Source organism: Triticum aestivum, chromosome 4A (assembly GCF_018294505.1).
Source record: "Triticum aestivum cultivar Chinese Spring chromosome 4A, IWGSC CS RefSeq v2.1, whole genome shotgun sequence".
Classification (NCBI taxonomy): domain Eukaryota; kingdom Viridiplantae; phylum Streptophyta; class Magnoliopsida; order Poales; family Poaceae; genus Triticum; species Triticum aestivum.
The window spans coordinates 624544984-624567399 of record NC_057803.1 but is presented as its reverse complement, the minus strand read 5'-3'; the positions used below and the strand labels follow the sequence as shown (position 1 = coordinate 624567399).

At 45.7% G+C, this 22416-nt stretch overlaps 1 protein-coding gene and 1 long non-coding RNA gene across 2 annotated transcripts; one reads left to right on the top strand and one right to left on the bottom strand.

The window, feature by feature from the left end:
* Positions 1 to 712: 712 nt before the first annotated feature.
* LOC123082712 (uncharacterized) lies at positions 713 to 5525 on the bottom strand. The gene is made up of 4 exons (XR_006439099.1): positions 2602 to 5525; positions 1922 to 2367; positions 1571 to 1797; positions 713 to 1476 (listed from the first exon to the last, which is right to left on the bottom strand). It is a non-coding gene; the product is annotated as an uncharacterized lncRNA (long non-coding RNA).
* A 14614-nt stretch (positions 5526 to 20139) lies between these two features.
* Positions 20140 to 21850, top strand: LOC123087698 (phytosulfokine receptor 2). Its single transcript, XM_044509790.1, has one exon. It carries the CDS (start codon positions 20241 to 20243, stop codon positions 21543 to 21545), a length of 1305 nt encoding a protein of 434 aa, XP_044365725.1. The 5' UTR covers positions 20140 to 20240; the 3' UTR covers positions 21546 to 21850.
* The last annotated feature ends 566 nt before the right edge of the window (positions 21851 to 22416 follow it).

The window sequence follows — 22416 nt, the reverse complement described above, 5'->3', positions numbered from 1 at the left end:
AAACTCCAATCCGTCACACGTAGCTTCTGGACTTGTATTTCTTTTCTCTGTGTTCCTATGCTATTATGTTTGCATAGGTTACAACGTGTGTCTACCCCCACTATATATGAGAGGCCTATATTCTATCTAAACACAATACAACTACAAGTCTAACTGTAAGCTATCTTGTACACTATATTCGACACAACTCTAACAGTACATATCCCATCAACAACATACTTCTTTGTCTCCCCTTTAAAATTTTCTGGTTTAAGGAAAGGAACGACAACATTTTTTATTTGAGAGGAAATAAATTGTGCCCAACATTTTTTTTATTAGATGCATTATTCACAACAAAATTTTATATCGTAATGCTAATCTATACATCGGGTCCATTTATGGAGCCTCTACATGAGAACAATGCCATCTTGATGTACCTCGAGGTAATTCTTAAAAAAAAATCCATCCAGGTATTTCGTTCGATACAACTAAAAAGCAGAATTGACGTTCTTTCTCTCTCTCAAATGCCATTTGGCAAGGAAAAGCATCGACAGCAAGAACATCACGATAAACATTTAGTGTATCACAAATACAACGAAGAATTAAGGTACTCAATTTTCATAATGCCAATTTAAGACTTTCAAGAAAACTCAGACCTAAGTTGACTTCGAGCCTGGGTTAGGGCACTCAACCATGAACATCTAGCTCAGTTGCTTGCTTATTTATGGGCTGATCCATTGGGGAGTAAAATAGGTGGTTATTAGGTAGTTAAAAGTTTCTCATAGGTGTAGAGTAAAACTTGATGTTGCACCGTAGAACCCTGCAAAAATCACCGCTATGTTTCAGAATCATTCAGGGAATTTGAAGGAAAAAATACTTCCAATACAAAACAAAATTTAGTAAGATACGAAGCATTATTTAAATTCAGAGAGTACAAGATTAATTTGACCAGATTCAAACTCAAATCTTGCACGGAATATTCTAATTCAAAGGATACAAAAAGTAAATGGACAAAATCCACCAAGAAGTGGTGCCATATGTGTCTACTGCCACTGCTGAAAATGCTCCAAGTATCGTCAGTATCAGTGGGAATGCCTAGTACTAAATAAGGGAGCTGTAATTTGAACAACATCAGGTCCCAGAACCACACCTCAAGCAACATTTCCTAGCCCATATAGCTCCTCATCCTCTTTAGTGTAAAGATCCCAATCTCATTCTGACTAATCTATCCATGACAATGAACTGACATAAGTTTTAGCATGCCAAAGAAAGGAGATGGTAGCATTTGGTTTTGCCAGGGTAGGGAGGAGCTCAGACAGAAAAAGGAGCCGGTGGAGATATCTTAGCCTTGCATGCAAGAATATGTCGAAGGCTGGGAGGAGATCGTGCGCGGACGGCCAGCGTGTTTGCTCGAGCGAGCTGATGGCCAACAGCTGTGCTCAAGTGCAGACGGAGCGCCGAGCTCGAGTTTGATGGGAAGCGGCGTAGCTCAAATCCCTGCATCAGTAAAATAAAAAAGTAAAATCTTCTCATAATTGCAGTCATCCATGAGAACAAAATTTTGCTAATTCACGAAGCTCATAGTTAGAACCTTAGAGGCATTATTCTCTTGTCTTGTCAGTGTGCTACATAGCCATAGTCAGAACTCGTAAGTTGTTTACGGTTGTATGCTTGGACACAAATTTTTGAGATAGATTATTGCTTGCTTCATGGACTCATGCAATCAGAGTATGGTAGTATCATTAACAATGACATGGACGAGCTTCTGAATTAAGTAGAAGATTGCTTCATCCCTTCTTGAATGCTTTTTCAGAGAACCTGACAAACTAACAGGGCACTACGTAAGCCACCTAACATCCAAAATTATAGAACCAAAAAGATGCAGTATGCTCATTTCCTGATGATTTAAAAGTTGTGCCTATAATAACATAAGTAGGCTGACCTTAAGTACCTCGTGCAGACTATCCTCCGAAACCATTCGTGCACCACTTTTTCCCAAACCACGATGTTGGGACAGGACTAAGAGTATCACTCAACTCAAGCAAGTGCCAGGCAAAGCAACCAGTGAATATCATTAATGACAAACTATATTGTATGAATATGATGTTAGTACACTTCAGCCATCATTAAATAAGCCATGAGCATCATAATAGCAATTTCACGATTAGTATAGTGTCTGAAAGGAATGCCGAATTAGAGGAACAATCCATAAGTGCTTAGTTGGCAAAACAATTTTATTTTGACTTGGATCCATCGACGAGAATTCAAGAGGTCATGGAAAACGCTTTGCTGCAGATCAGATCGAAGGAAGCACCTGAGCTGGCCAGTGAGTCTTGAGGGAGAGTAAACGTCAGCGGCTCCACGTGGTTGGAGAAATAATCTTCAGACCTAAGTTACACCATTAATAAAAACAGTGGTGAGTAACATGAAACCTAAGATTCAGAGAGATCTATGAAGCCATAGTCAAATGAAAACATTTTGGCTGCAATATTTTTGTAAAGCAAGTAGGTCCAGTCATGTAAAATGAAGCAGACATACATGGCTCAGTGATGCACTATCCCATATTAAGCAAAGTGTAAAAACTTAAACTGGGCCAACGTAATACAATATTGGAATGCTCACAATTATCTCCATGAAGGCATTCAATAGGACGTTCCAGCTGATCCCTAGCTTGTGCATTACCAGCAGTTCTTGCTGCAGTTACATATGCACAGATTTAACAGGGAACCATTAACTTCAGCAGAAGTTTTTTCAAGTAAACCCTCAAATTCAGACCTAGCACAGGTCAGGCAGTGATACAATTTAGTCAGTGGTGAATTGGATTACCAAAAAGAACATAGGGGAGAACATGTATAGCATTTCTGGAGCATGTGCTTAATGTAAAAAACTGGTCTTTTTAAGATTGTTCGTAGCCTCCCCAGCTAGCCGATAAACACCTAATGAACGTTCAAAATGTATGTGGACAGCCTTGGGTTCACCAGATGCGTAAGACCTAAAAACAAAAATACAAATTATACTGTTAATTCCACCAGAATTTGACTACCCAACAAATAAGCTCACAGCTATGTTCATTTTAGAAGAAAAAAAATTAAGAACATCTAAATATCCATCTAAATTTTAGGAAGATGACAATTGTCCGAATCAGCTGGGCGGAGGCACACGAGAACGTGTTTGTACTGGCTGCCGAGACACTGGCTGGCAGCAAGGACATAGTCATCTTTCCATCACGTCGGTGGTTCAGCACCGTATAGTTTCCCCAGAATTTCCTTATAATCCGGTAGAATTTGTCGGTGCCAGAAAGTTCTACATAGTCCTTGCCCTAGGCCGGTCACGATCCGCCGTCTCTTCCGAGACTATCCACATCACATCTCATCTAGATCGGTGTACACGAGATGACACGAGCGCCATAGTGCATCATTCTATCTTTTGACATCTGCATAACAAAATCTTTCCAGTATTCTTTGTGTTCCCTCCTTTTCTGTGCCATGGAACTGTGGCCGCACGGGATCACTGGATTTCACTGAGCCTAGGCATATGTGACGAGAAGCCTATCTGTCCTTGCATATGAAAATTTCATCTCTCACCTTTTCTCTCTTACTCAATTATCTCCAGAGTATCCCTGTCCAGGACAAACAATGATGGACATGAACGCCACGGGACCTGTAGAGTAGAAGAGTTGGAGCTGCTAGCTTGACCCCATGCCGCCCACGAGTACACTGTAGCATTGCCTTCCGTTTCGGGTACGTAGAATTCTCCACGAGCACTGATGGAGTAGGGCCGAAGTGTCCACTACAACGGGAAGGGACACGTAGAGTAGAGAAGGAGGAGTCGCCAGCTTCGGCCAAAATCATTGGGGAAGGCCAAAGTCACTGTTTAATCCTTTTGACCAAAGTATAGCGCGATTTCACTCCAGTTTAAAGGCGTAGCTGGATCTGATTTTTTTTTTTGCTCCGGCCATACAAAGCAGATGGTAGGTTACATTGGCGACGACCATTGTCCATTTTTGCGGGGCGATCATTGTTTCAGAATTTTTCTAAATACAACTTTATTTTGAAATATATGATGAACATTTTTAAATAATGTTGAAATTTTTAATGTACATTTTAAAATTAACAATGAACATTAAATTTGTGAGCTTTTTTTAGTACCATAGACATATTTAAGTTTCATGTATATTTTTAAAATTTGTGAACATTTTTAATTTCACGAACTTAATTTTAATTTTGCAAACAAAATTTTAATTTCTCGTGATTTTGTTTGTATTATAACATTCTTAGTCATGATTTATCTTTTTATAGAACAACAACCTGGTGTCTCGTTCAATATAAAACCCATGGTGTTACTTGTGCCTATAAAAAAGAAACAACATGGTGCAATCATTATTTTCTGTCGTGTGTATTGTGCATGGGACTTTTTTTGAACTATTCCTAAGCCTAGATTTGGCTTGTGTGACTTTTTCTTTGTATGGATATTTTTCTCATTGAAATGTGTAATGTGTACCATTTCTTAAAAAGAGTTTTTTTACCTAGGGCGTGAAAATCTTTTTGTCTTGTAAAAACTAGTATTCCTTACAAAAAAAGACAGCAAAAGCAAGTTGGGACAACTAATGTACCTGTGACTTCACTGACATTCCCATGTTGTATCATAGACTGGCATGATTGCTAGAAAATAGTAAGTTTCTAGATATTCATGGAAAATTATTCATGCTAGCCGATCGGCCAGGCGCCACACCGCTCATTTGCAGGCCATTCGATCAAACTTGATCCAACAAAGCAGGCGAACCTTCCAAGGGACCGGGTTCTCACTGGCGCCACACATCATCCATCCCGCACATCCAACCTTATCTCTTTCACACGAAGGGACACAAACCTCTCCTCGCCCGACACAAATCCAAGTCGTCGTCCTCCTCTCCCCTTGCCAAATCCAACGCCATGTGTGACCATCGGGAGTGGGGAAAACCACAACCGCCGCGGCTGCTTCCACCGTCTGCACCTTCTCCTCCCCCAGCGCGCGCACACCCCGAGGCCGACTGCCTTTTCCCTCCTCCACGCACGGGCTCCTACCGGAGTGGCTACAAGGGGTTGGTGCTTGCAAGGCCAAAGCAAGGCCCACCACTATTGCCGCCACACACTACTACGATGATGAAAAACTAGACAATGCAACAGTCGTCATGGATGTGCCCACCCATCTTTGCTCCTTCACGAGCTATGGTCGAAGCTGTGACTAGCAAGCCATGATGTTGCAACCTGTGTCGAAAACAGCTATGAACGGTTAGCGAGTGGAGAAGCTGCGACCCCCCTTTGACAGAGTTGCGACCAGCCAAACAAAAAAGTTGCAACCCCCATGGGCGGAGCTACGACTAGCTTGTTGTTGCCGGTGCCGTCCTCTTCCTGTCTCTCGCTACACCTCCCTCGCGCTCGCTGCCTAACACAACAAAGAAGAAGGAAGGAGAAGACAGTGGACACGGGAGGATTTTTTTTCCGGCGCTCGAACGCCACTTCCACGAGCACGAACTCGTAAACCTCCCAGCCACACAACGATCAGTACATGGGGCTATTTATACCAGGCTAAGCACATGCGCACGCACACACCACTGCCCACCTGGCTCACGATCCGTCCGCCCAGGCCGCTGCGCACGACGCGCTCATGCACGGACGAGGCGGCCGGCGTCCAACGGCCACGACTACTGCTCCCACTACCTAGGCGTCTACGCCAACGACTTGACACACGCTACTCGGACGCGGCCACACACCGGCGTCCGATCAACAACTGAAACACACGCGCAAACACCCGCCATGGACTCGACCGTGCACTGACACCGGTCGCCACCATCACGGGGCATGGTTTGCTGCTAACATAGCTAGCAGAGAAGTTGTAACCACGATGCCTGCGAGCTGTGACAAAGACGACTGTGAGATGCGATGGCACTGTAACCAGCAACGTGGCACGCTGCAACCAGCCAGCGAAGAAGCTGGACAGGCGGTGCCCATGAGCTGCAACAAAGACGATTATGGGATGCGACGGTGCTGGAACTAGTAGCAGGGTGCTGTAACCAGCAGTGTGGAGCGATGTGAGCGCTTGAAGCTACAGTGGTGTGGGGATGTTTGAAACAACGGCCGGATGTGCTAGGATAGGCAGGAGCAGGAGCTGCGACCAGTTACACCGGATGCTGAAACAAGCATGTCGTACGCTGGGACCGGTATTGCGGGAAGCAACAATAGCTGGGCTGGACCTGTGATCGGTGGCGCAGGGATGCCGGAACTTAACATTCTTTTTTGACTTATTTACTATTTTGAAATACGAAGCAGTGTTGGCGAATCTGCAGCCATGTCGAGGAGTAATATGCAATTGCTAGGGGAGGGGGGCATCGTTGATGGACTATGGCGGAGCTGTCCACGTCTAGTTGCTACTTGCTACTACACCAGCTTGAGCCCATGCCACCCACGAGTATACAGTAGCTAATAAAGTAGTACTCTCACATGTATAGTACTTGAACCTACATTTGTGAATGATTTGGTGAACCGTGTTAAAGATGCTCTCACATGTAATACAGATAACATGACAATATCATATAGCCAGCAGCTGGATATCCACCGACATCCTATAGCCAAGATCCTATACATGCAAAGTCAGAATCTACAGCCCGTTTTCCTTATTCTCCTCTTTTCTCTCTTCCAACTTACTAGAAATATAAAATTTAAACTCTTATAAACCATTTAATTATCTATTGTACTTGCTCTAAGACAATCCCCACTATCTTCTTAATGGACCAGAGTCTAGCGGATTCCGACTTTCCAAGTATAGTATAGCATTGCCCAAAGTTTTGTGGTAGAATAATGGACTAGGGACTAGAGTCCAGTGAATTCCAGTCGACAATAATAAAATCCAATTTTGAATTGTCTGGTTTGTGTAACTATTACATGTTCGATTGAGAGTACAACATGATATACTCCCTCCGTTCCTAAATATAGGGTGTATAGTTTTTGGCACGAAAATTAAAGAACGCACATGGAGGAAAAATTTCACAAGTTTTGGGCAAGATTTCACCTGACTAATTGGCATGAGAAAATAGAGGAGCTTGCTTGATATAAGGAAATGTAATCAAATCCTAAACAAATTATCCAAACGAGTGGTGCAATGCAATACACCTTATATTTTGGTTTTTTTCTTAAAAAACTATACACCTTATATCAAGGAATGGAGGGAGTATTATTTTTCTTAAGTGCATGATTTTTTTTGAACAATCACGGGTCGAGAGAATCCCCACCTGGCATTACTCAAAGGCCAACTTGGTTGGCAGATGTTACAGGGGGTACGACGATGCGCGAGGTGAGGTACTCTCGCCACGGCGTGCCGACGACCTTTTGGCTAGGTTCCTTGAACCATTTTGTTCTTAATAGTTACAAACGTTGAATGTTGTTTGTCATGGAACGCTTTGGTGATTTTGAAGTTCCAAATCTTCTAGCAAATGGTGAGGGCCATTGAAGTCCAAACGTCGGCATCGGTGTGGTGCGGGTGAGTCCCACACATGTGAAACTTTAGATCAATTCAGGAGTGCAATGACGAAAACTACAGCTTTGGTGTGTTGGTCCTTAAGGCCACATGCATGAGCACTTCCCGCCATCCATCAACAAGGTTTGGTCGGTTTCAGTAAGGGGCGGCCAGTGCGCCGCATCGACTGATGAGCCTTTATACTAAATTCAGGTCCTTTTAGCGAAAAAATAAAACCGACCAAACCTTGTTGCCTGATTGCTAGAAACTACTATGTCATGCTCTACAAGGCACCATATATTATTTGGGAAACGATTCCCCTCAACTGGCTGATTTTATGGCTCCCGTCCGCCGCCTCACTCGCATGACGTGTGTCCCACGTGACGTGTCCCTGGCTCCTGACCTTTTTTTTGTAACTTCTGCAACATCACCAACGTTGCAGAAGTTTCTCCCGTAACATCAGTTATATTGCAAAAATGTGAAGACCAATTAATATTTTTGCAACAAAACCTCTGCTACAAAAAAATACTGCAACAAAACTTAAGTTGCAAAAAAAAAAACTGCAACAAGGCCTCTGCTGCAAAAAAATCTGCAACAAGACCTTTGCTGCAGAAATTTTCGGCAATGAAACCTATATTGTAATAATGGAGGGCGCCGATACCTGACGCCCACGAGCCGGCCGATCTTTTAAAATAAATGTTTTTTTAATAATGTATGTCACTAGTTGTGTCTCACTATTCGGTTTTGCCATTTGAAATTATAACTGCTCAAAAATGCCATGAGACCATGAGACGCTTGCTCAAAAGTGCCACTAGACTGTGCGGATTTCCTTATATAATTATACCTTTTCCACAGTTTCCTTATATATATAATCCAGTAGAATTAGTAGGTGGGAGAAAGCTCGACAGTCTTTGCCCTAGGCCGATCACAATCCGCATCTCTTCCGAGACTATCCACATCACATCTCATCTAGATAGGTGTACATGAGATGACACGAGCGCCATAGTGCATTATATGTTTTGACATCTGCATAATAAAATCTTCCCAATATTCTTTGTGTTCCCTCTTTTTCTGTGCCATGGAACTGTGGCCGCACGGTATCCTGTATTTCACTGAGCCGAGGCATATGGGACAAGAACCCTATCTTTGCTTGCACATGAAAATACGTGTCTCGCCCCTCTCTCTCTTACTCAGTTATCTCCCCAGTATCCCTGTCCACAACAAGCAATGATGGCATTAATTTCGCGAATACACATAGCTTGCATATCATTGCATTGATAGAAGGAGCAGAATAAGTACAGATAAGGGTACAACACATGACACGAACGCAGACAGGCGTGAATATGGTGTGCGGAGCAGAAAGACAAGGGATGCTCAGCCCGAAGAAAAGATACAACACAGCTAAACCTACCAAACCCAAACAAAGAGCGGCAAACTCGAACCAACAAGGTCACCAACATCGCCGGAGCCAAGACCGGGGACACCGCGAGCAAGCAAGATGGCGCCTTCAAGAAGGAATACGACGCCGAGACACCGTCGCCATCCGGTCCGAAGGAACCGGGCCTAGGGTTTCCCCTGAGCTTGAAGAGGGGCTCAGCCGAGGGCCTTGACAACACCTCCAAGGAGGAAATGACATCCGCAGACGCCGTCATTGCCAGCATCGGCAAACAGAGTAGGGATTTCTCCCTGGCCTGAGGCTAAGCAATCCCATAGCCGCCGAATCTGGAAACGAGGATGAGGAAGCCAATGCTGATCGGAGCCGCCATGTCGGAAGGGGGGTTGCCGGGCTGCACCTGCCGTCGGAGGGTGGCACCTCCTCCGGATCCACGAGCATTGAATCTGGCTAAAAGGGAAGGCTTTGAAGTGTACAAGGTAGGGCAGATGGTGAAGTAAACCACGAGGGGGTGGGGCGACGGCGAACAGCAATGCCGACAAGCTAGGACTGGAGGTACGCAGATCGGAGCTGCTGTGGCCATAGCCGTCGAGACGTCGAGGAGCCAGGCGAGCTGGAAGGGACGCAGCTGCTGGGTTCTCGAGGCCGGAGCCGCCCGGCAGAGGACACCGGCAGCCATGGACACTGGAGAGACGCGGGTCCAAGTTCGCCAGGGCTGGAGCAGCGCCAGCAAGTACCCGTCTTGAGGGACTTCGTGACTGCCTCTAGCAATGTAGCTTCGTCGCCTCCGCGCATGAGCCATCACCGCGGCTCGGGAAGGAGAGGGCCGCCGGATACGAGGGGGCCGCCTGCAGGAAGGCAGACTGCGAACACCGCCGCGACCGGCCGCAAATCCCGCACCCAACCCATGACTAGTCGTACCAGCAGGGCATGGCCTCGCCGTGGAGGATGGAGGGAAGGTCTGCTGGGGAGGGCGTCAGGCAGGGACGTGCAGCAGCGCTGGGAGGAGTGGCGCCCGCGCCAGAGCCAGGGTGGGGGTTAGGAGGACGCGGGGCCGGGGGTGGGGGAGTCGCGCGGGGGACGGATTTGGCCGGCGGTAGCATCCTGGGGCGTGGCGCGGTCTTGCCGGTCAGCCCACCGGCGGCAGCGCGGTGGAAGCGGGCGGGGGGTGGCGTGTCCCGGCGGCGGCTGGTGGATCCGCGGGGCGAGGAGGGGGAAGCGCGTGGGGACGGATCCGCCCCGCTGCCACCATCCCGGGGTGCGGCACGGCTTTGCCGGCCGGCCCTCCGGCGGCGGCGGAGCGGTGGCGGGTGCGGGGGTGGGGGGGGGGGGTTCCTGGCGGCGGCGGATGCGTTTCCCCCGTGTCGCCAGAGGAGGGCGACGCGAGGGTCTCTTGTACCGGCCTCGTGAACAATTGGCTCAACCACCACGGGACCTGTAGAGTTGAAGAGTTGGCGTTGCTAGCTTGACCCCACGCCGCCCACGACTATACTGTAGCATTGCCCTCGGTTTCGGGTACGTAGCAATCTCCATGAGCATATATCACTACAGTATCCAAGCTTCCAGGAATGGAATGTAACCGCTGTGAGCGCTCCTCTTTTTTTTTTCGAAAGTAGCTTAGTAGGAGGGTCGCATGACCACGTCTTTTTTTTATAGAGAATCACTTAGTTTTTCTAGAAGAACCATGGTCTCTTAATGTGTGAGTACGTATTGTTTACTGTTTGGGTCAATCATCCAACTATGTTTGTCCAATACTTGATGGGTTACGTGTCACTTATTCCCTGAACTATGAACTAAAACCACGACATTTATTTTAGATTAGATGGACTACTTTTTTGCGAGAAAAAAATATATTACATGTCGCTCATGTACATCTGACGAGGGAAATTAATGATACAGCCAACTATATCCATATCAATGAAAAATGGTACCATCGCACAGCCACACGGGCACAGCTAGCTTGGCTCATCATCACGTCCTCTACGTCACACAGCTTCACAGGCGCCGGCAGTCCACCACCACGCCGCATGCCCCTGCCATCTATCATCGTCTCCTTCACACCACACAGTTGCACAGGCACCCGGCCCATCACCTGCTCTCCGCATCACATGGTTGCACGGGCGGCGACAATCCATTACTGCGCCACAGGCCCCGCCCATCTCTCCATCTTTCTTCCCTCCTCTTGTGGCGGTGCACTGGCCCATCACCGTCTCCTCAACACCACACAGTTGCACGGTCGCCCAGCCCACACCGCCCCCTCCGCACCACAAGGTTGCACGGGCTCTGCCTGTCTACCACCGCGCTGCACAACCCGCCAATCTCTCCATCTTTCTACCCTTCTTTTGTGCGGTAATTAATATCCAACGATGACGAAGCTCGTGGCCTGGAGGAGCGGGTGACAAGGTACACCGCCATGGCTAGCAACGGTCAGGCCCGGCCCTGAGGGGGGGCAGGGGGGCGGCCGCCCCGGGCCCCCGAGGCCGAGGGGGCCCCCAGGACGTCGTGCTCTGTACTGGACTTGGGCCAAAGTGCTCTGTATTAGCGCAGCTGCTGAGGTCGCTCCGAGGCAATGCTGAAAATTAGGTCGCGATTAATTAGTCCCTATTCCATCCTCGATTCATCCTTCCGATCTGAGTATCCACGATGCCGCCGCCGGTCCGCTCTTCCTCTTCTGTTCCTGTGTGATTCTTTGAGTTCTTTCGGCTTTCCATCCATCGCGGGCAGCAGGATTATGAACTTGCGATGGTCTTGTTGTTGTCATCCGCGGAGACAGGTTGCCTCTCATGGCAAAGCTTCTGTTTGTAGTCGCTGCTGCTGCTGCGTGGTTGAAGTCCATGCTCTTGGTGGCTGGCTGGCTGCCCGCCTGACGGAAGGTAAGACTGCATTTTCTCTTAAAATATCTAGCTGATTAATATATCAGGGATCTATTGTTTACCGTTTACTGTTAAGTTCGTATTAACTAGCGCAAGTGAGCGTTGTACTGACAGTACTAACTTACTCATGGTTGCTCACTTTTCGCATAAGAACATCTGACTTGTATATATGTCTTGGATAAAGTAGGTCCAAATATTCATAATGATTTTTTCTGCATCACTTGCCTTACTTTTCTTGTCTGAGCACTTCAATCATAGTTTTTCCTTTAGCCATGTCTCCAAGATTTGTTGTCATAATTTTCTAAACACACTTTTAGCACATTGTTACAATATGACCATTGATAATCAAATGATTGTACATTACCTAAGGATAGACCGTACTAGAAAATTATTGGTTTGTGAGTATGCCATAATAATTAGTAAGATTATACTCCCTCCGTCCGGAAATACTCGTCGGAGGAATAGATGTATCTAGACGTATTTTAGTTCTAGATACATTTATTTTTATGCATTTCTCCGACAAGTATTTCTGGACGGAGGGAGTATTAGTTGATCTTGTATGTTGTGTGGCTTTGTAACTTTGCCATAGTATATCAATATATTTACATATATTGACTATTTTTATACTATACATGAAGGGGCTCATGTTTTAGTTTCGCCCCGGGCCCCCGAAATCTCAGGACCGGCCCTGGCAACGGTGTTGGGCAGGGACGACTATCGTCATTGGAACTTGGTCGCGTTCATCAACACGCCATGGTCCACAAGGTCTGTAGTACAACTCCCGATACCTCCTTCCTCTCCCTCTGCCATCCTTTCTTTGGCAGCCTGATTCAAATTTAATCCCGCTCGCTTCGGGGCTAAACAAGTTGTAGATTACAACAGGATTTTATCTCGCTGTGTAAGGTTTTAATCTGAAAGTTGCATGCTTCATTGTTTGAATACCATGTCCGTGCTTGTGGATTAACATCCTCCGGCAGTTTCTACATGGCATGTTTTATGCTTCCTCTGTTCCATATTACAATGCATATTACTTTTTTCAAAATTCAAAGATGTCCATGTTTGACCAACTTTCTAGAATAAACTATCAATATCTGAAGTGCTAAATAAGTAAACTATAAGAGTAAACGTGGATGTTGATTTGACTTTTTTTTCTTAGTGTTACTGTTTAATTACATGTCCAGTAGTCAACAGTAAACATGAAAAGTGTTCAGTTGTACTCCCTTCGCCCCAAAATAAGCTGAGTCAACTTTGTACGCTAGTAAAAAGTTGAGTCACTTATTTTGGAACGGAGGGAGTAAATGACACTATGTGAATAGTAGCCACCGCTGAACAGTACCCCTCGTGTGAATAGTGTTTCACAAAAATATACACACTAGCTCAGAAAAAACTAAGATTTTTTTAACAGGTTAAGATTTAGGATTTTTCTACACATCATTCCTCTCCACCAGCGTAGCGATGCAGAGCTGCCTCGGTTGTCACCCGCTCATATCCAATGATGATGCTGCCAAGGCGCAAAATATTGAACCAGAAAAGTGTATTTGTGTGAACAGTAATCCGTGGGGAAAATAAGTTCTTCGCAGATTACTATCTATTTTTCTGTTTTTTGACTTTTTTTTCTTAGTGTTTGGTCAAACATTATTGATACGCTTGACTTTTCAAAACAAAGTATGTATTATATTTTAGAAAGGAAGGGGGTATTAAATAGCATATGGTTCCACGTGTAAGGAGCACAGTCTCTAAACGAACTTAATTGACACTAAAACAATAAGATTAGATGATAACTAAGTTTTTCTGTGAAGATAATTTGGTTAATGGTCACTGGCTCGCATAGGTACATAGTTGATCAGGCCTTAATGCATCAGTAATGTTACATTCAAATGAAAACTAAGATCAATCACTTGTACTATTATCTCTTAATCCTTCCATTTCCGCCTCTTCCTCTAAGTGCCCGTTGTAAACATGCTTCATTCCCTTTCATGTCGTTAATCTGTGCAAAACAAAGTTTTATTTCAGATATGTTCTTTCTATTTTGATTCTAACTATGCATCTGAATGATCAATATTGAAAACGAGAAGCCATATACTTTGGTGCAATGCTACAACTTCCACGTATATCTCACTTCCACTACCCTTTTACTGTTATTGCAGACTATTATCGTTGGTGTTTTGTGTTATTTGTATGTGCCCAAGGTACGTTATGAAATATTGGTTGGTCAAATCATAGAGTTGTATGATTGTCATAGATGAATACTATAATCAGAAACCTCAGTTACGCATATCATAGTTTTGAATTAGTTTTGTAGATGAATAGTATCATGTTCATCCAGTACTATGGTTTAACTCTACAGGTCTGGGAAATGCCTGACGCCAACACTACTTTGGATATGTTTTTGACAATGTTGCTAACATATTATTTAACAAAATTGTAAAAAAAAATGAGTAATATCCTACCAAGTAAATGATGATGTGTCTTAGCATCTGGACATATCCTGCAATGCAATAAAGGGTGTTCTTACTTCGAAATTTTGGAAGCCAAAATACAAAAGGGCCATGAAATGAAGAACAACCCAACCCACAAATAGAGCAACAAAGAATCTATTTTTGAATGAACAATCAAACAAATAAATGGTAGAAAAGTAGAACAACGCAGCAAGGCACGCATATGCTTCTAGTAAGATAATTAAAGTGGCCAAGGAGGAGCTCCGTTGGTGCGTTTGCAGTTGTGGGCGTGAGCTTTCATATGATTGCCACGTTTTTCTATTAACTGGTTGACACTTATACTAGACTTGTATAATAAGGGAATTAAAGGTTAAGCTTCGGCACCTCCTCTGTGTTTGTAGTGCTAGCCGTGAGCGACACTACTCTGTTCTGTTTTTTTAACATAGTTCACTCCCGATTTGTACTGTGTTTAGACCACTAAAAAATAGCACATAATAGTAAAGCTAATAGCACGCACGCTCTAGTGTTCTGAGCAATGCCTTGCTAGATTTTTCATGTACATAAGCAATGTGTGTTCAGTTTTTTCTCGGACTCGTTCTTCTTTTTTTGACACAGTTCATGCCCAGTTTTGTGGTGTGTTTAGACTACAAAACATTATAGCACCGCTAATAGCACGCTTTAACATTTTAAGCAGTGACTCGCTAGATAATTATGTGTACATAACCGACATGTGTCCGGTTTTTCCTCTGACTCACTTGGGATTTTTAAGACAGTTCACTCTAAGTTTTGTAGTGTGTTTAGACCACTAAAAAATAAAACACTATAGCATCGCTAATAGCACGCTCTAAGCATTGCCTTCCTAAATAAATCATCGTATAATTTCTCGCTAATAGTGTATTTTAAAGGTGGCGCTATTTTCCTATAGCACGCTAATTTTTCCATTGGTTTGGACTAGACTAGATGTTTCTCATGGACCCCAGAAACTGTGCAGGTTCCACCCTATACTTTATGCTCTTGCATCGATCTGGCGCAACCGTGTATTCTTCTTTTCTTCATCTTCCCGGTTCAAATCCACCCCTCCCTATGCATCAGAAGCGTCGACTTTCCCGTGGACGTCTAACGACGCCCCGCCTCTCTCCATGGCAGCACAGCGCCACATGCCCCCAACCTCGGCTACTTCACCATGCCTATCCCTGGCTGGCTATGGGAGAGAATGGTCACTGGCATGGATTTCTTGGGATGGACCGCGTCAAATCATGGCCTCACACCTCACCTCACCATCATGCTATCTATGCCAATGCCTCTCCCCGCTGGCCATGGGAGCCAGCACCACAAAGTCGGCAACCTCGCCGCCCTCCAGTACTCGACACCCCTCCGTCGACCCTCACTGATTTCACCTACCTCGCCCATCCTACCTCGGTCGTCTCCCTGACTCCCCGGCTCCAGCACCTTGCCTCAGTCGTTTCCACCTTGCCGACCGCCTCCACTTCGGGACTGCCGCGGCCCCGACTTCAACTCTGGTAACATCTTCCTCCTATTCGACCACATGCAGTTTTTTCTCTCTCTGGGGCCTCCGCCCCTACTTCCAATGTGTGTTGGTGCAAGTAATCTTTGGCCACTTTCAGAGGCTACAATTTTTCAGATTCTGTAGGATATACATTTAAATACGCCAATTTCCTATGAAAGGAGGCATGCACACATGTTTAATTTGATACTTATCCCTTGTGGAATAGTACTGATAGTTTATAGTTAGCTTACCGAGGTTGCTTGACTAACATAATTGTTTTATCATTTTAAAAATGTTGTCAAATATTGCATGAATGAATATCCATGAGAAAACTTGTGATAGACATATATGAGGGGAAAATCCGTGAATTCATTTCAAATTGGTCACTCATTTGGAACTATAATATAGATGATAGACATTAACCATTGCACTAAATATACGTCGTATCTTGCTCTATGTTATATACTGACGCAATGATTCAGCGGGAGTTTGATTAATTAGTATCTACATCCTGATTCCGAACTCCAATTTCAATAACACAATTTGTGAGAAGGAAAGGACAACAAAATGTATGCCCCAACATAGAGAGAAAGAAACATGGCACTACTACTATGAGCCATGTGAGGTTGATAAAGAGCAATAGTCACATATTTTCCATTGTTGACCAGCTAAGCACAAATTTGACTCAAAACTAGAGGCTCTTCTGGAGCAACAAAATTTCCCACTTTAGCTACTTCAGTGATTTTTATTTCGGAGGGTCTAGTTGAATAAGGATTGGGATGAATATGCGAGTTCCATTTCACTGAGGATTGGGATGAGTATGCGAGCTACATTTCATTCCCACATACAACAAAGCAAACATTTATAATATGCAACCAGAATTTTTTTGACTACTTGAGGTATGCACAATGTAGTAAAGGTACTGTATACTTGCCACATGTTATAGTTCAAATGCATGAACGGCTCATGATCTTATCTTCTGAACGAGGAATTTCAAAAGAAAGGAAGGTTCATCATATGTTGTTCTGATTATAGTGTCCTCTTCTATACAAAGAGTTCATCATCGATACTTGGTAGCTTTACAATGTATGGTCCAAAGGAGGAATAATGTTCTACTAATTGTTACCGCGTCAGCTGATCGCCATATCAAGTGAATGCTGAAAATATGGGAAATACTTGGCATGTCAGCTTTAGTTGAGGTTAGTGAATTGTTTTTGCATTATCTTCTGTATATTCAAAGCCTTCAGCTCTCCTTTCTTACTACACTGAGTAATTCTATTTGCTTTAACAGAATAAATCAAATGTGTGAACGATAGATAACATTCAGTATATTGGCATCTATAATACTTTTCGGCGTTCGACATCATAAGCAAAAGTGGACAAGTGGAAGTGAGCAATCACGGGAGGATAATATGTGCCGACAGCTATCAAGCTAGAAAATCTGGTTATTTTCGCTTTATGAAGTGTATAATCTTTTTGTCCTATATCCGCTTCATTGTACTCCTCCCTTCATCTTTGTATGTATCTCACCAGATTCTGTCAACGACCCTGACAATTTAAACAATTACAAAAACTAAACACGATCAACCAACAAATTAAGTTGCAATTTAGTCAACAATGGGCTCATACATTGGCGCGGCGTGCCGCCGCGCCTTTCGCCTGCTAGTTGAGACTAGGGGTGTCCACGACAACAGGAAGGGACGGGTAGAGTTGAGAAGGAGGAGTCGCCAGCATGGGCCAAAATCATTAGCCTTTTTTCGGGTTTGCCAAATCACTGTTTTATCCTTTTGACAAAAGTTTAGCGCGATTTCACTCCACTTTAAAAGTTTAGCCGGATCTGTTTTTTTTTGCTACCGCCATAGAAAGCAGAGGTAGGTTACATTGGCGACCATTGTCCATTTTTTGCACGACGATCATTGTTTCAGAATTATTCTAAATACAATTAGATTTTTAAATACACGATGAACATTTTTCAAATAATCTTGAGTTTTTCAAAAATGCACATTTTTTGAAACATAGACGATAGCATTGAATTTGCGAGGTTTTTTTAGTTCCATTGACATCTTTAATTTCACGGATAATTTTTAAAATTTGTGAACAAAATTTTAAATTCATATAAAGTCGTGAATTTGTGAGCATTTTTAAGTTCATCATTCGTGAATTCATATCCTTTCTTTAGATTTCATGAACTTATTTATGAGCTTTTCTTAGTTCCGTGAGATTTTTTGTTCACAAAATTGCGAGCTTTAAAATTTATAAGATGTGTATGGATTTAAAAAAGCTCACAAATTTTAAATTCATATATGGAAAGGATATTTATATGAACTGTGGAACTAAAAAAAGCTCACAAAACCTCTACTTGCCCCGGCGCAGATCCAGGTCACCGTCCTGCTCTCCCCTTGCAAAATCCAACACCACGTGTGACCGTTGGGAGTGGAGAAAACCACCGCCGCCACAACTGCCTCCGCTGTCGTCACCTTCTCACCCCCCCCCCCCCCCCCCGCCAGCGCGTACACACTGAGGCCAATTGTTTTTCCTTCCTCCTCCACTCACGGGCTCCTACCGGAATGACTACAAGGGGTTGGTGTTGCAAGGTCAAAGCAAGGCTCGCTACTATTATGGCCACACACTACTATGACGATGGAAAACTAGACGATGCAACAGTTGTCATGGATGTGCCCACGCATCTTTGCTCCTTCACCGGCTATGGTTGGAGCTGCGACTGGCAAGCCACAATGCTGCAACCTGCGACAAAAAAAGCTACGAACAGTTAGCCAATGGAGAAGCCGTGACCCCCTGTTGACGGAGTTGCGACCAGCCAACGGAAAAGTTGCAACCCCCGTGGGCGGAGCTACGGGTAACCAGCGGAGAAGCTGCAACCACGTTGCCCGCGAGCTATGATAAAGACGACTGTGGGATCCGACGGTGCTGGAACCAGCAATGGGCGTGCTGAGACCAGCCGACAAAGAAGCTGTGAAGGCCGTGTCCTGAGCTGCAACAACGACGACTGTGGGATGCGATGGTGCTGGAACTAGCAGCAAGGATGCTGGAACCAGTAGCATGGCGTGCTGTGACCGCATGATCCGACCGCGCGGTGGGGATGTTCGAAGCAATAGCCGGACATGCTACGACCGGCAGGGGCAGGAGCCGCGATTAGTTGCATCGGATGCTGGAACCAGCATGCCGTACACACGAACCAGTATTGCGGGAAGCTGCGCTGGACCTGTGATCGGTGGCGCAGGCATACTCGAACTTAACACCTCTTTTTTTTTTGAAATTTTCATGATTTTGAAATACGAACCAGTGTTGGGGATTCTGCAAGAAGCATGTTGGAGGAGTGACTGCGAGGGGGACATCGTTCAACATCGGCTAGTGGGACGAGCGTGACAGTGCAACTGTTGTGACGAGTATTGACGACGACTACCGAGGGTGCCGGGAGACGGTGCTGAGCCGCAGCGTGGGCAGTGGGTATTGCCGCCATGCTCACCAACGCGCACGCACGTCTGCGGCGTGCAGTGACTAGCGGCCATTGAGATTTCCTCTTGCGGGGATGATAGGGTGGATTTTTTTTTCGATAGAAAAGCTCCACACAAGCGCATCCGATGATATTTTCATAATCAGTTTCATCAATATTATAATTGTTGTTATTTTCTTATATATGTGGTCAACTTAGAAACGGTTTTCACAAAAAAAAACTTAGAAAGAGTTGAGTTTTTGACTCATTTTATACGCCATCATCAAATTGGGACAGAAGGAGTAATTAATTATATCGCTACAGCATTTTCCCACAATTTTCTTATAATCGGATAGAATTAGTCTGGGTAAGAACAGTCGACGTAGCCTTGCGTGCCCTAGGCCGGTCACACCCGTCTCTTTCGAGATAATGCACATCATCTCGGTTGGTGTACATGAGATGAGACGAGGGCCACAGTGCATCCTAACTTTTGACGACTGCATAAGTATTCTTTGTGTTCTCCCTTTTCTCTGTGCAATGCAACTGTGGCCGCACGGGATCACTGAACTAGGCATATGTGACAAGAGCCGTACCTCTGCTTGCATGAGGGAATCTCCTTTCTCTTACTCAATTTACCTCTACAGCATCCTGTCAACGACAAGCACTGATGGACTATGGCGGAGGTGTTCACGTTTAATGGCTACTCCAGCTTTAGCCCATGCCACCCACGAGTACACAGTAGCCTTGCCCTAGGTTCCAGGGGGAAACATCCACAAGCCTTGATGGACTAGGGCCGAACCTGTCCACGACAGCTAGAGTCGAGAAGGGGCTGTAGCCACCATGAGTCGATGCCGCCCACGGGTTCCGTCGGCAGACCACAACAAACACCAAGATTGAACTGGGAGTCAGTCGTGGGCCGTGGCCACGGACTAACAGTGCCAAACCACTCGCAGCACGCATGCTTACGACGCGCGCGCACACGCTATAAGATGAGATGCACCGCCCAGCAGTTTTCGCCAAGAACACTTGCGAATCACTTGCATTCCAAACAAGGCTTCTTACCGAGTAGCTGCGTTCGTGTAGTACATAGCATAGCAGACCACCGATGAATCCATCATCCATGGAGAGGTGCTGCCTGCTGCTCCTCTTCGTGGCGTTCCTCTGGCCGGCGGCCAGCGCGACGCCGTGCCACCCTGACGACCTCCGCGCGCTGCGGGGCTTCGCCGGGGAGCTCGGCGGCGGGGGAGCCCTCCGCACCGCATGGTCCGGCGCATCGTGCTGCGCCTGGGAAGGTGTGGGCTGCGACAGCGCCAGCGGCCGCGTCACGGTGCTGCGGCTCCCCTGGCGCGGCCTCGCGGGGCACATCCCAGGAGCCTCCCTGGCGGGCCTCGTGTGGCTGGAGGAGCTCTTCCTCGGCTCGAACCATTTCGAGGGCGTCATCCCAGACGAGCTCTTCGGCCTCGTCAGGTTAAGGAAGCTCTCCCTCGCATCCAACGAGCTCACCGGCGAGCTGAGCCCACGCCTCGGTGAGCTCACACACCTTACCTTGTTGGATTTGTCCGCCAACCGCTTCTTCGGCCCCTTGCCGGACGTGTTCCGTGACCTCACGTCGCTAGAGCATTTGGCCATGCATTCCAATGGCTTCTCCGGCTTCTTGCCACCGTCTCTTTCATCACTATCTTCTCTCCATGAGCTCAACCTCAGAAACAACTCCATGTCCGGTCCGATTGCTCGTGTTAGCTTCTCCGACATGCCACTTCTTGCGTCGCTTGACTTTTCCACAAACTCCCTGACTGGGTGGCTCCCGGCTAGCCTCGCGAGCTGTGGTGAGCTCAAGTCGCTCAACCTTGCCAACAACATATTGGTCGGCACCATCCCGTCGTGGATTGGTGAGTTTGACAACCTTTGGTACTTGAATCTCTCAAATAATTCATTTGTTGGTGAGGTACCCAAGAGTTTGTTACGGCTCAATGGCCTCGCCACCGCGGGTCGCTCATCGGGTATGGTTTTCATTAACATGCCCTCTTTCGTAAATCACGAAAGAAGAGCACTCGATGAACAACCAAATACCATAACTGGGACCAACAACACTGTCAGATCTGGGCGCAACAACACCATGTCTGGGAACGACAACATTGTCATGTCCGGAGACAGCAACACTGTGTCCGGGAGCTTCAACACCCTCGTATGTGGAAACAACAATATTCTAAGTGGTGACCACCATGTTGTATCTGGGAGCAACCATATTGTAACTAACAGTTTCAATAAAGTGACTGGGTGCACCAATAACGTATCTGGGAGCAACCATACTGTATCCGGGAGCAACAATACCGTAACTGGGAGCAGCAATACGGTATCTGGGAACAACCATGTCGTGTCTGGGAGCAACAGAGTCGTAACCGGAGATTAATGACCTGTTAGTGGACTGATTTCATCTACAAGTATGAGGTCCCAAAGCACATCTAAGAGAGACTCGTGAAGAGAAGAATAAGAGGTTCTCCGGTCTGAACTGAAAATCTAGGTCGATGGATCCCCTAGCTTGTTCCAAGTTTGGGGAGGCTCCATAAAGACCTTCTGTATCTTTACTGTTTGTATCCCATTTCAATTTCCGCACCCATATTAGTATGTATTTCCGTAATTGTAATATTAGTGTTATCTTCAAGCCTATCATGAGAATTAGTATATCCAATGATGAACTCGTCGTTTTTCGATGAATGTCTTTATTACAGCTTATGGTTATTGTTATTTGATGTGTTAATCCGGTTGAATGATCCCTTGTTACTTTTTAATTGGTCATGGCCGATGGATGCAAATTGTGAGGTGGGGAAGTGGGTACGGCCTGGAGTTGGGTTAGGATAAGCTCATGCTGCTAGGTTACAACGCATGGTTCATATACAGATGGGTTGGGCGTTAGCATGTACCCACCTGCACGAGCTGCACTTGCATGAGCCCCCTGCCCGGAGGTACATGCATGCTGCTCATATGACTTGACAGGCTTTGGCTGCATGCCTCCCTCCCTCCCCTCTATCTCATGTAGTCATGTGATTCCATGCATGGCCTTGACTGGCTGCAGAGAATCATTGCTTCTTTATTTTGTCCTTTTTTCTGCTCCTCCTCCTCCTCGTGCTTTCTCTCTGTGTACGTGACATGAATGCACCTATGTCCTTGACTGGCTGCCGAGAATCATTTGGAATATCTCAGTTGGTGCCGCTGGCAAACAAACACGCCACAACCGAGATGGCTCCAAGATTACCGATTTGCCCTGCGAACGTATGTGGATC